Source organism: Myxine glutinosa, chromosome 5, assembly GCF_964187855.1.
Source record: "Myxine glutinosa chromosome 5, kmMyxGlut1.1, whole genome shotgun sequence".
NCBI lineage: Eukaryota > Metazoa > Chordata > Myxini > Myxiniformes > Myxinidae > Myxine > Myxine glutinosa.
In genome coordinates this window covers 18,739,603-18,753,595 of record NC_136265.1, presented here as the reverse complement: position 1 = coordinate 18,753,595, position 13,993 = coordinate 18,739,603, and the positions used below count along the sequence as shown (strand labels likewise).

At 45.2% G+C, this 13,993-nt stretch overlaps 2 protein-coding genes across 2 annotated transcripts in view; both read right to left on the bottom strand.

Annotated features, from left to right (window-relative positions):
* The window catches only part of LOC144892212 (uncharacterized), a 623,022-nt gene that overhangs the window by 410,219 nt on the left and 198,810 nt on the right, over positions 1 to 13,993 (bottom strand). The gene's annotated exons all lie outside the window — the stretch shown is intronic.
* Positions 1 to 13,993, bottom strand: part of LOC137428722 (voltage-dependent T-type calcium channel subunit alpha-1H-like) — a 231,558-nt gene that overhangs the window by 70,908 nt on the left and 146,657 nt on the right. Inside the window, exon 21 of the mRNA XM_078777047.1 lies at positions 11 to 136. Coding sequence (XP_078633173.1) covers positions 11 to 136 — 126 coding nt within the window. The remainder of the gene's footprint in view (positions 1 to 10; positions 137 to 13,993) is intronic.

The following is a 13,993-nucleotide window of genomic DNA, read 5'->3' as shown; positions in this document are numbered from 1 at the left end:
GCTTCATTACCTGCCCCACGTTGTCGAAGTTGTACTTGTGTCGCATCCATTTGTTGCCATGTTGGAGGCACTCGGACTTGTTGGCGATGTACTTCAGGTCGTGAGGCTCACAATAGTAGAACTTTCCCTTGAAGAGCTGCTAGGAAAATCCAGGATCAAAGAAAATCGGTTCCACATGGATGAAACAGGAGTTTAATTAATTTTTTTATCGAAAAAATTAATGTCAGTGTGTCAGTCAGTGAATGTGTGTGTCTCCTCCGTAACTCCAAAACCCTGAAACATAGCGGCCTGAAACTTTGTATGTGTACCAAGGGAACTCCGAGGGAATGCATGAATGAAAACTGTGTGTTTACATAAATTTAAACATGGCTTTTGAAGATAATTAGCAGATTTATTAAATTACAACAAAAACTGCCATTACTGCTAGTCAGCCCACGTTCACCTCACAAGGGGCTTAATCCACTCGGCCTAATCAAAAATGCCTTGCCTTGAAATAGGTCGACACAGTTTCTGTATGATATATACCTTCAAAACCTCAGAATCACTGTGTACATCGCATCGCTAATGGCTTGCCACGCACACCTGCCGTTCCTTATCAACAGATGTTTGCAAGCCATACGATATAGTCGACAGTGGTGTAATTGACTTTTTTTGTCGTTTTTGAAAATGAAATTACAAATTGACATTCAAGACAATGTAAGCTGATAATGTAAATGAAGTACCTATAGAGTGCCTTCAGGAAGTATTCATACCCCTAGACTTTTTTTTTGAATTTTGTTGTTACAGCCTGAATTTAAAATGCATTAAAATTAAATTTTGTCACTGATCGACCCTTAATGTCAAAGTGCAATTTTTTTCAGATACCTTTGCAAAATAATTAAAAATTAAACGCAGAAATATCTAATTTACATAAGTATTCAACCCCCTGAATTAATACTTCGTATAAGCACCGTTAGCAGTGATTACAGCTTTGAGTCTTCTCATCTGGATTTGGTGAGTTTCTCCCATTATTCCTTGCAGATTTGCTCAAGCTCTGTCAAATTGGATGGGGAGCGTCAGTGACCAGCAATCTTCAACCCTTTCCACAGATTCTCGATGGGATTCAAGTATGGGCTTCGGCTAGGCCACTTTGGCTGCATGATTTGGGTCATTGTCCTGTTGGAATGTAAATCTTTGCTGCAGAAAAGGTCTTTTGCACTCTGAAGCAGGTTCTACTCACGAAATTTGCCTGTATTTTTGCTCTAATCATTGTTCCCTCTATCCTCATAAGTCTCGCATTCCTTGCTGCTGAAAAGTATCCCCATAGGATGATGCTGCCATCACCATGCTTCATGGTAGGGATGGTGTTTGATGGGTGATGAGCTGTGTTCGGTTCCTGCTAGATGTAGCGTTTTGCATTCAGGCCAAAGAGTCTTTTGCCTCATGTACTGAGAGTCTTTCACGTGCCTTCTTATCACCTGTTGTTGGCCCAATGGTTAGGGCGGCGGGCTTGGGATCCTTAGGTCCTGAGTTCGAATCTCGTTGAATTAACGCCAAGTGGGATTGACCTCAGCCTGTCATCCTTCCGAGGTCGGAAAAATGAATACCAGATAATTGGTTATAGAGAGGCATTGCATCAGCGGCAGACGCGCCCACAGAAAAATGATGCAACCAGCAGCCGGGCGGCTGTACTCGATCCACCCACACTACGTGCCTTCTTGCAATCTGCAGGTGTGTTGCCAATGTGCTTTCTTCTCAGGAGTGGCTTCCGTCTGGCCACTCACCCATAAAGCCTACATTTTTGAAGTGCTGCAGAGAATGTTGTCTTTCCGGCAGGTTCTCCCATCTCAGCCAAGGAACTCAGTATTTCTGTCACAATGGTCATTGGGTTCTTGGTCTCCTCCCTGACCAAGGTCCTTCTTGCCCGGTTGCTCAGTTTGGTCGGACGGACATCTCCAGGAAGTCTGGGTAGTTCCATATTCTTTCCATTTCCTAATGATGGAGCTCACTGTGCCCTTGGGAACTTTCGACACGAGAAATTGTTTTATACCTTTCCCCAGATCTATGCCTCCTCACATTTCTATCTCAGTGTTCTACGGACAGTTTATTGGACTACATGGTAGAATTTCTGCTCTGAGATGCACTGTCAACTGTGGTACCTCATGTAGAAGGTATATTTCTTTCTAAATCATGTGCAATCAATTGAATTGGCCACAGGTAGACTCCAATCAAGTTTTAGAGACATGTCAAGGATGATCAAAGGAAATTTGATGCACCTGAGCTCAATTTGGAGTGTCATAGCAAAGCGTTTAATACTTCTTGACTCAAGACATTTCAGCTTTTCACTTTAGATTTATTTGTAAAAATTTCTCAAAGAAAATCCACTTTGACATTTTAGGATATTACGTGTAGACCAGTGACAAAAAAAATCTCAATTTAATCCATTTTGAATTCAGGCTGTAACAACAAAATGTGAAAAAAGTCAAGGGGTGTGAATACTTTCTGAAGGCGAGGTATAAAGTCTGTAAACGTGTTTTCTGTTGTCCGAGTTAAATCTAACAAAAGTTTAAAATGTAACCTTCGCCTCGAGAGGGCCAGTTTCACAGCAGGTACATGTCATGGTGGCAGCTGCGCAGTTCTAGTCACATCCCTCAATGGAGGCCCATGTTATAATATCTTCTGTTATAATCTTTTATCTTCTGTTGGATTGAAGAGTAATCTCTATTTGAAAGTGACAGGTGGTATTGCTACCCTGTTTGAACGGGACGTCCGGAGATTATATGTTCAAACCCTCATTATATGGCACTGCCTTCCCTTCCCCTCATGCTGCCTTCCCTTCCCCTCATGCTGCCTTCCCTTCCCCTCATGCTGCCTTCCCTGCCCCTTCTCATCACGCTACCGTCCTTTCCCCTTCCCGCATGCTAACCTCCTCCAAAACCCCCTCAAGTACCATACAACTCTCCAAAGGTCGAGGTGAGGAACGGTCGTCAAAGAATGTGTGAATTGAACAAAACTTTCTTTAGAAGTCGGGACTGCTGCTAAGATCAATTCCATAGTATGAATTTTAAAATTCGGCTCAGATTAAGAGTTTCTAGAGCTTATCACATTTTAGTTGTAAAACGTGTGTGGAAATTAAATAAAGGCACGAAAACTGGCGTGGCTTTTCCGACAATTAAGGAATTCCCTTGCTTTCATTCCCCTTCCCTCGTGCTTACCTCCTCCCAAAGTCCTGGGTGTATACGGGTGGTGCTTAGTATGACCCGTTTGAATGTACCCCATTTCGTTCAATCCTGGACTAATGCTGGGAGACAGGACCACCCCTACCTCCTCCCCCCCCCCCCTCTCACCCTCCACCTCCCCTTAAGTACCACTATCAAATGCAAGTCGAGAACACCCCCTTCCCCTCCCCACTCCCCCCTCTTCTCCTCGCTCTCTCCCCCTTCATCACTCTATCCCCTCCCTTCTTTCTCTCTCCCCTCTTTCGTCTCCCACTCTCTCCCTTCTCTCCCTCTCGTCTCTCTCTCCTCTCCCTCTTCTCTCTCCTCTCCCTCTTCTCTCTCCTCTCCCTCTTCTCTCTCTCCCCTCCCTCGTCTCCCTCTCCCCTCCCTCGTCTTTCCCCTCCCTCGTCTCTCTCTCTCTCCCCTCCCTCGTCTCTCTCTCTCCCCTCCCTTGTCTGTCTCTCTCCCCTCCCTCGTCTGCCTCTCTCCCCTCCCTCGTCTGTCTCTCTCCCCTCCCTCATCTGTCTCTCTCCCCTCGCTCATCTGTCTCTCTCCCCTCCCTCCTCTCTCTCTCTCCCCTCCCTCCTCTCTCGCTCTCCCCTCTTAATATTCCCATCAGCAAGGCGACGAGTCGTATTTGCTAGTTTTTTTTAAATAAATCATCTTATCCTAGGTTTGAAATCATGCCATCCTGGTAAACATGCCATTGTGAAGGTGTTCAAACCATAGGTGCCAATCTGTGCCTTAGAAAGCAAGGCCCTTAAAATCATTTGGATCTCCTGCGGTGAAGCTGAGTGTCTCGGCCTGTTACTCTCACACCGCAGGCAAGTTTGTGGCCTCTGTATTCTACCGACTTCTTTTTGGTCTCGCATCCTCTGCCCTCTCTTGGCTTTGTCCCTCCCAAGTTTCTGTAGAGCACACACAGTAACTCTCTTTTTGTTCGATTCCCAAAATCCATGATCACTGCTCACCTCCCCTCATTTCTTTCTCTTTTTCTCCAACTGTAGAACCAACTTCCCCAGTGTGTTCGGTTTCATTCTTCCCGACAAGGCTTCACCACCATCTCATGTCATCCCCCATCCATACTCATGATCTCTTGTACCCCAACTGACCCCATTCCTAAGAACTCCCTTTTCCAGGTTATTGTGATTTTTCTCCCTCTCTCCATCACCTCCAACATTTTTGTTAGAAGTCAGTTGGTTTGTTCCTTTTGTGTTTCATCCCCACTTTCCTCTTCCTCTTATTGTTGTGTTTAATTCAGTTTGTTCACCCCAATGCATCCTTCTCCCCCTCCCCTTGATCTCACTCTCACCTCTACTTTGCTGTTGGTGGTTTCCCCTTTCCATTCTGCTCAAGCTCTTCCATGAGCCTCGATTATGCATCCAAAAAGTAAATATAATGCAATAGCCGCTACTCTTCAATAAATGATTATAATTGTTGTGAGAAACAGATTTAAATGAAACGCATCCCTTTGACTTGGGATTACACCTCAATTTTGTGAAGAATGATATTACTTTTCCATCGTGCTGGGATTTGTAATCTGGATGTTGGTGTGTACCTTTTCAATAGATGTTGGTTGGTGTCCTCCTCTGTTGCCATTAAGGTGAGCTCACTTTGGCCAGGTGACGAGGCAGGAATTTGAAATTTGGCCAGGGTGCAGATACACAATGACCTACTCGTCACAATAGGTACCGCTCACGATGTCGTTCAGCGAATAATTTTCTACCTCTTTAGAGTAACATCAAGCATCACATGACCCATCGGTTTCTGCACAACTACAATTTATTGCACACCGCTCCTTTCCTATTCCACCTCCGGGCTCTGCATGACGTCATTTCCGGGCACCAAAGGGGGCCCGGCAATGACACGCGCGCTGAAAGGGAGTACTCAGTTTTCACTCCGGTTTCTTTCTTGTTGTACACCGCTCCCACCCAATACAGTCTCGATGAGCTGCATGGCGGTATTGTCGGGCGGCAGGGGAACCTCGGCAATGTCGCGCTGGAGGATATTTATTTATTTGGTATGGGGGCGGTGTACTTTGAATGTATTTGTACTTGTTACTTGGCCAAATTTTTTTTTTTTTTTTTTGCAAGTATGTCGATCACTCTGGTTTGTGTTTGTTTGTTTGTGTGTGTGTTTGTCTGTCTGCTCACTTATACTTGCCTACAGGTCACAATTTTAAACCGATCTTCACAAAACTTTACCAAAAGATAGAGTTCGTGGTCCGACAAAATCCTATATATTTTTGGGGTCAAAAGGTCAACATAGGCCAAAGGTCAACCACTTTTTTCGAATTTCTAAAATCCTCAATTTTCATCCGATTGACTTGAGATTTGAATCCGATATACATATCGGCGAACTGAATTCAACCACCAACTATTTTTGAGATCAGCATAGGCCAAAAGGTCAACATAGGCCAAAGGTCAACCACTTTTTTTCAAATTTCTAAAATCCTCAATTTTCATCCGATTGACTTGAAATTTGAATAGGATTTACATATCGGCTAACTGAATTCAACCACCAACTATTTTTGAGATTAGCTTCGGCCAAAAGGTCAACATAGGCCAAAGGTCAACCACTTTTTTTTTCAAATTTCTAAAATCCTCAATTTTCATCCGATTGACTTGAAATTTGAATAGGATTTACATATCGGCTTACTGAATTCAACCACCAACTATTTTTGAGATTAGCTTCGGCCAAAAGGTCAACATAGGCCAAAGGTCAACCTTTTTTTTTTAATTTCTAAAATCCTCAATTTTCATCTGATTCACTTGAAATTTGAATGGGATTTACATATCAGCAAACTGAATTCAACCACCAACTATTTTTGAGATCACCATAGGCCAAAAGTCAACAACAATTTCAAATTTCTAAAATCCTCAATTTTCATACGATTCACTTGAAATTTGAATGGGTTATACACATCAGTGAACTGAATTCAACCAACAACTTTTTGAGATCAGCATAGGCCAAAAGGTCAACATAGGCCCAAGGTCAACCACTTTTTTCAGATTTCTAAAAGCCTCAATTTTCATCCGATTGACTTGAAATTTGAATAGGATTTTCATATCAGCCAACTGAATTCAACCACCAACTATTTTTGAGGTCAAAAGGATGCTCTACTGAGTGCCATTCCCCTTTGTTCTGTTTTGCCAAGTGTCGCTCTATGAGTGATTTTTCATTTGTTACTTGCCGGAAAAGATTCCGGCAAGTATGTTGATCAGTTGGTTTGTCTGTCTGTCTGTCTGTCTGTTTGTCTGTCTGTCTGTGCGCAGCACTACGTCTACACTGTTGCACGTAGAATCGCCAAACTTTACACACATATTTGTCTTGCCCTGGAATAGACTGTGCCCCATTGATGACGTCATCGGTCACGTGGTTCGGCCGCCATCTTGGAAAAACCGAAAAACCTAGCACCTCTATATCTCCGAAAGTGCTGAATAGAAAAAAATGACATGGCTCATTGTAAAGAACTCTCCATGGGGGGGGGGGGAAAAAAATGTTAATGATGACATCATCGGTCACGTGGTTCGGCCGCCATCTTGGAAAAACCGAAAAACCTAGCACCTCTATATCTCCGAAAGTGCTGAATCGAAAAAATTGAGACATGGCTCATTGTAAAGAACTCTCCATGGGGAATAAAATGTTAATGATGACGTCATCGGTCACGTGGTTCGGCCGCCATATTTGTTCTAAATGGCCGATAAAAAAGTAAATTCCGGCAAGTCCTCGGTCTCTGACCGATTTTTCATTTGTTTATTTGTCCGGGCAATATCTCAGCCATCCTTTGAACTAGGAAGCTGAAATTTCGGCACAATAGTGAGAAAGTGCTTTGTCAAAAACGGTATTTTTTGTTTTTGGATTAATAAATTAATTGATTAGTTATTTAATTATTATCGATTAATTAACTACTTATTTATTTCCTTTCTCATCTGGGCAATATCTCAGGCACCTTTTGAGTTAAGAAGCTGATATTTGGACATGACAATGACCAGGTGGTTTGGCTGCAAAGCTTATTTTTGATTTATTGATGTGATTTTTTGAAAATGTATCTTTGATTCATTGAAAGTTGATTAATTATTTATTGATTAATCAAGTAATTTATTAATTTTTTTTTTCGATCAATAAGTTAATTAATTTTTTGATTAATTAATTATTTAATTTATTTTCAAAACGTTACAGCTTCAGATGAAACACTGGTGGTTGAGGTATGCAATTAGCCAATTGATTAAGAAATTAATTATTTTACGCTTATTATTTATTTATTATAATTGGGCTGACAGGATGGCCTAGGCCCTAGAGGTATGCACACCCACCTCTCAGTTGTCTAGCCTGGGTTCGAACCCCAACCAGGCTATAAACTGTCAGTTCGGTGTTTCACAGGCAGGGTGATTCATCAATGTGTGTGCCGTCCCAGATGGACGCTAAACTGTGGGTCCCCATCTGCCAGCATGGGTTGGTGAACGTTAAAGATCCCATGATGTCCTTTGCAAAGAGTAGGCGAGTATCACCGGCACCATGGCCAAATTCCAACTTCCTGCCCAGGCCGGTTCATGAAAGACTTGGGATAAGCTTCCGCCGGCCGACCGCACAAGGTGGGATAATAGTTGTCGTTGAAGAGTAACAACAAAAAACTTATTTATTATAATTACTTAATTAATCAATCAATTATTGTACACCTCCCCCTCCCAATACAGTCTCTATGTGCTGCACGGCGGGATCGCTGGACACAGAAGGCGCCCCGGCGATGTCAATCAATCAATCAATTAATCGGTTTATTACCCCGGCGATGTCAATTAATCAATCTATAATCGGTTTATTACAAAAAGACTTTCGCAGCTACTTTCTGTTGGATGACATCACTTCCTGCTTTTCACGTGCGCCTTACAGGCAGCCATTTCTATTTTGTCCTGACTGTTTTCACCTCCCCTGTGAGCCTCAGAGACTTCATTTTTGGATACCCCTTGTCGATCAATAGATTTCTTCCTACCTGTGGAACATTGTTCCGAGGAGGGGAGTGTCATTGAAGCTGAAGGGAAAGGTGTATGCTGCATGTGTGAGAAGTGTTATGATTTATGGGAGCGAGACATGGGTAATGAACGAAGAGCAGCAACGAAGGCTGGAAAGGGTGGAAATGCGAATGGTTCGGTGGATGTGTGGAGTATCGTTGAGAGAGAGGAAGACAAATGATGAATTGCGAAAGATGATGGGAATAGAGCCTGTGATGGATGCTGTGAAGAGGAACAGGTTGAGATGGTTTGGTCATGTGTTGAGGTAGGATGAAAGTCACTGGTTGAGAAGGGTGATGGAAATGAATGTAGAAGGAAGTAGAGGACGGGGAAGACCGAGAAAGACTTGGCTAAAGATGGTGGAAGAAGAAATGCGGACAAGGGGGTTAACAAGGAGAGATGCAAAAAATAGGGCAAAATGGAGAAAATTGTCATGGGGACCGCAAGGCTAACCCCGCTCTAGCAGGGAAAATGGCCTTAAAATGTATGTTGTTGTTGTTGTTGTTGTTGTGGAACATTGTTGGGCTCCCACACACCTGTATTAACTGTCAATTTGGTGACTGGTTCATCAGCACAAGGAAGAGAGGGACAACGGCCATGCTGCTTTGTACCATCTCCTACAAGTATCGGCAGCTTCGCTGGTACCGTAAAATTGGGTGAATAGGGACAGCAAGGTGAATAAGGACACAAACTGAAAAAAAGTTCTGAAACTTTTTTCGCTGAAAATTGATAACCATACTGATTTGTTGATATTTGGGTTGAAAGTGTTCTCTTCTTTTTTTAAAAAGCAACTTATAGTCCCTATTAACCCCATATATGGGTTAAATAGGAATAAATAGGATTTTTATGGCTGTCCCTATTCACCCCGTTTTAGGGGTGATTAGGGACAGTCACCAATACAAAAAAATACTGTAACGATTTTGAGAAGTGTGTAACGAATTTGAGAAGTGTAACGGTTTTTGAGAAGTGTAACAATTTTGGAGGAAGTGTAACGAATGTGAAAACGTTACAATGTGAACGTTACAAAAGTATGGTAACACCCTGTTAATGTAAATAATGGTCGTAGCCGGCCTCCTAGTTAATTCCATGAAACTTACACGCAGGTCACGATATATCTTTTAAATAGTGTATTTCCTTATTCCATGTAGGCTAAATATGTGTTTCCCACTAGATTGACTTTGCATTGTATCAAACAAAATAAGCGTAGGCCCTTCCAATTTCCCCAAAACCTCCCTTCCAATTGCCTTCCGCATTTTGGGCGGTTTGCTTCAACCACCATTGGCCACGAGGTAGGGTTGGGGAAGAAAGGCGTGTCTCCACCTCGTCATAAGGGGGGAGGAGTGAGCCAGCCCTAACAGCCAATCAGCACCGCGGTGAGCGACCCGGTGGGCGTGCCCTCGGAGCCGGCGGCTTGATTTCGCCCGAGGTGATAAAAGCGACTGTAAGGGACTGCTTTACCAGAGGCCTTGGGAGATGACCTCGGAGATGAGCAAAGAGGCTGCACCAAGAGGAGCGGTGAGATGCGAAACGCTCCAAGCCAAGGAGGAGAGGTACTCGGCAAGGAAACCAGCTTTGGAGAGACGCGCTGAAAGGAGGGAGACGGCTCCACCACAAGAAGAGGAGCAGGTGTGCCGAACCAGCGCGTGACGTCTACCGCAGCGGATACACGACGGAGGGCTTTCCCGCCAAAACCGCGAGGAATTGCGAGCTGCTGCCTCCCGACTTTGCCTCCCTCTCAAGCAATCCACCTCAGGCCCTACCTGCCTGCAATATCCCCTGTGTAAGTGTGAACGTCCTGTCCTGCTCGTTGTCTTGGGGCTAAGTAAAAATGAATAGTGTAAGTTAACGATTCGCTGTGTTACTGCTTCTTCCATCCATTGCTTGTGTGTGTATAATAAATCTGTTCTTCCTCCGTATTCTTCTTCTTCTTCTTTTTCATTCTCTTTCGGTCGCTTTAGAGGTTTCCCGATTGAATATCTGTGGGGCGATCTGGTCAACGTCGGGTGGAATCGGGTTCTAATCGGGGAGTAACTGTTCGGACGCGGTTAAATACACCACCGCTCGGTCAATATAACATCTAAAGCCGCGTTGGTAACATTGGTTGTCAGGAGTTGGATTCGGACCTGGGACTAAATTTGTTAGGCCCAAATTTTGGAACACCAATTGTACTATTAGAGTAACAATTGGTGTCGGGGAGTGAGATTCGAGGCCCGAATCAAATTTTTAAAACGTGTAGAAAAAATTTTTTGGTCAAAATTACGAGCTGACGAAATTTGTGTTGTTTTAAAGCAAAACCCGAATTTTGAGATCGCGCCATGGACAATCAAGGCGATCGGATGTCGGTGGGAGAGATAGACAGGGTGGAATCGACCCAGGACCTCGGGGAAATGTATGTGGAGGAAAGGGAGGAGGAGAAAAATAGCAATGTGGTTGCGGAGGTTTCAGACGCACAAAATGGCGCTCTCGCGCACGTGGTTGAGGGGGCCACGGTCGCGGAACCAATGAGCACGGCCCAAATACAAGCCTTCATGGCCCAATTCATGGTGGAAATGCAGAAAAAAACCGACATTATGGAACAAATGGAAAACAGAAGGAGGGCTGATAGTGAAAAAATGGAAAGCAGAATTATGGGGCAAATGGGGGTAATGGGAAACCAAATGGGGGTAATGAGGGACGAAGCGAGGGGTACCGGTGAGGAGTTAGACAAGAAATTTGGGAAGTTCGACAATAATTTTGAGGAGTTAGACAAGAAATTTGGGAAGTTCGACAATAATTTTGAGGAGTTAGACAAGAAATTTGGGAAGTTAGACAATAATTTTGAGGGGTTAGACAACGGGATAAAAGAGGTAAAGAATGGGTTAACGGGGGTGGAAAACAGAATGGCTGCCCAGGAGAATCAGTTAGAGGGGGTGAAAAATGGGTTAATGGGGTTAGAAAATAGGATGGAGGACAAATTGCGGGAAATAGGGGAACAATCTGCCAGGGAAATCAAACAAATGGGAGAGCAGATAGAGGAGGTGAAAATCGGGGTAGAAACCAAACTGGATGCTCAGAGGGATGAATTGGGACAGATGAGGGTGGCATCTACAAAAGAGATGGAGGAAATACGACGAGGGGTAAGTGAGGAGGTTTCGGGGCTACGCGAGGAGGTAAAGCGAGGGGAGAAGCGTATGGAGAAAGAGGTGAGAAATAATACGGCTAAGTTACAAGGGGGCATAGAGGGTCTGACGGAGGAGGTGGAACAGCTGACGGGGGGACAAACGAAGTTAGTGGAGCAGGTTCAAAGGAACACTGCAGTACTCGGAGGGTTAAAGGCGACACAAAAAGAAATTAAAAACGAATTAATAGCGACGCAGAGGCAATGTCAGATGGTACGTGAGGGACTGACAATGAGGGTGGACGAGGTGACAGAGATAATGGAGACAAAGGACCGGCAGGTGAGGATGCACATAGAGACGGTCACGGTAGCCTTAGAGGACGAACTTGAGGAGATGCACCGAGAGATGAAAGAGGTTAAACAAAAATTAGAGGAAGTGGAAGAAGAGGTGAGTGAAATTAAGAAGAGACGGACAGAAACTAAAAGAGAAATCCAGGAGGAGGTGATGGAATATGTGCAAGGTCGGTGCTCAACTCATAATGTGATGCTCACTAACCAAATAAAGAGTTTGCAGGTGGCAAAGGAGGTGCGGATACGATGTACGGAGGTGAGTGGCAATGTATATGATGTGAGGAAAGCTTCAGTCGGCTTGGGGATTGGTTTGGATCCGGGTGTTCGTGAGAGGCCGTTGGTGAAGTGTGCGACAGGTCAGGTGTGCGAAAAAAGAGGTGTGCGAGAATGTCCGACCATGGGGTGTGTGAGGAAAAAGTGCACGCCGAGGAGTGAGTGTGCCGTCAAGAGTGAGTTGGTCGAAGCGCGTGTGCGAGGGAGCACAGGGAAGCGCGGTGTGGTGAGTGTTACGGAGGAAGTAACGAAAAAGTGTGCGCGAGAGGATGCGCGAGAAAGGTGTGTAACGGACGGGTGCATGGGGAAAGTGCATGCTGTCAAGAGTAAGGGAGAATGCATGCCTGTGGTGAGTGTTACGGAGGAAGTAACGAAAAAGTGTGCACGAGAAAGGTGTGTAACGGATGGGTGCATGAGGAAAGAGTGCGCTGTCGAGAGTAAGGGTGAGTGCGCGACCGAGAGTGGAGGTGAGAGTAGTGAGAGTGACACGGAGCATGAGTTGGTTGTGGCAGGTGAGCGAGGATGTACACCTGGAATGGAAGGATGCACACCTGGAATGGTAGAGCGTGAGTGGGAATGCACGCTGGAATTGGTAGTGAGGCACGTGGTTGGGTGTGCGGGTGAGAGCACACCTGTGATTGTCACAAAGGAGGTGACAGAGGAGGGGGCGCGAAGAGGTGTGTTGGTGAGGTGTGCGAGCGACGAATGTGTGCCAAGGTGTTCGGTGGTCAGGTGTGTGACCAAGTCGGTGAGCGGGATGAGTGTACCTGGGTGTGTAAGGAAAGGTACGAGGAGCATGGAAACGGCTGCATGTATTTTTTTTTATTATTATTTTTTTTTTTTTGTATACAAGGTCGAGGCTCGTGAAAGAGCGAACATTAATCACACAGAAAGACAAACCGACACATAAAACATATAACATAGGGAGCGGTAGACAAGATGGGGAGAGAGGGGGAAGGACACAAACACAACATTTGAGAGCAGGGACCGAGAGACATGGAGACATCGAGAGATCTGAGAGAGGGCGAGGGCTTTGGGGGGGGGGGGGCGTGGGAAGGGGGCGGTGGGAGAGGTATAAAACATATGGACACTGCCAGGACTTCCAGGAAAGAAGTTGGAATTCCAAACAAGGTGGATCTGGGGTGAATTAGCGGGGGTAGAAAAGATCAAGGTTTTGGATGGGGGAAGATAAGAGATGGTGGTGAACAGCTGTTTTAAAGACCTGGAGGGAGGAGTGGGATTGAAGGGAGTGAGGGAGTTTGTTCCAGAGGCGGGAGAAAAGAGGAATGAAAGAGTGAAGGTGAGCAGAGAGCCGAGATTTCGGCAGTTTAACCATCAGAGGGTTGCTGGCAGATCTTGTGCGACCTGTAGGAATATTTGGGGGACAGAGCACAGAGAGAGCTGGGGGTGCAAGGCCGGAGAGGAGTCGGTAGAAGACAGAAAGACCACCTACCTGCCTGCGGTGAGTGAGTGAAAGGCCCTCAGAGATAGCTTCATCGCGGGAGATTCCAATAATTCTGAAAGCTTTGGTTTCAACAGCGTGAAGCCGAGCTAGGTGTGAGGCAGGAGCACCGGCCCATAGGGGAGAACAGTATTCCATTGAGCTGCGGATGAAAGCCTTGTATGTGGTGAGGAGCTCAGGTGTGCCGAGGAAGGACTTCGCACGACGGAGGATGCCCAGTCGGCGACTGGCTTTGGAGGCCAGCTTGGAAATGTGGTTTTCCCAAGAAAGATCATGGCAGATAGTGAGACCCAAAATCTTGAGCGACAGAACTTCTTGGAGAGGATTGTTGAGAAAGTAGATGGGAGGGTTGTCCAGTCGATCTTTTCGGAGAGACATAGTAAGAGTGTGAGATTTGTCAGGATTGAAAGACATGTTCCACTTGTTTGACCAGTCTGTGATTTTGTCCAGGTCTTCAGAGAGTGAGGAGGCAGCAGACTGCCGATCTGAGGGAAGAGGAATGGAGCGGCAGAGAGTGAGGAGGCAGCAGACTGCCGATCTGAGGGAAGAGGAATGGAGCGGCAGAGAGTGGAGTCATCAGCAAAGAGATAGAGAGGATTTTCGA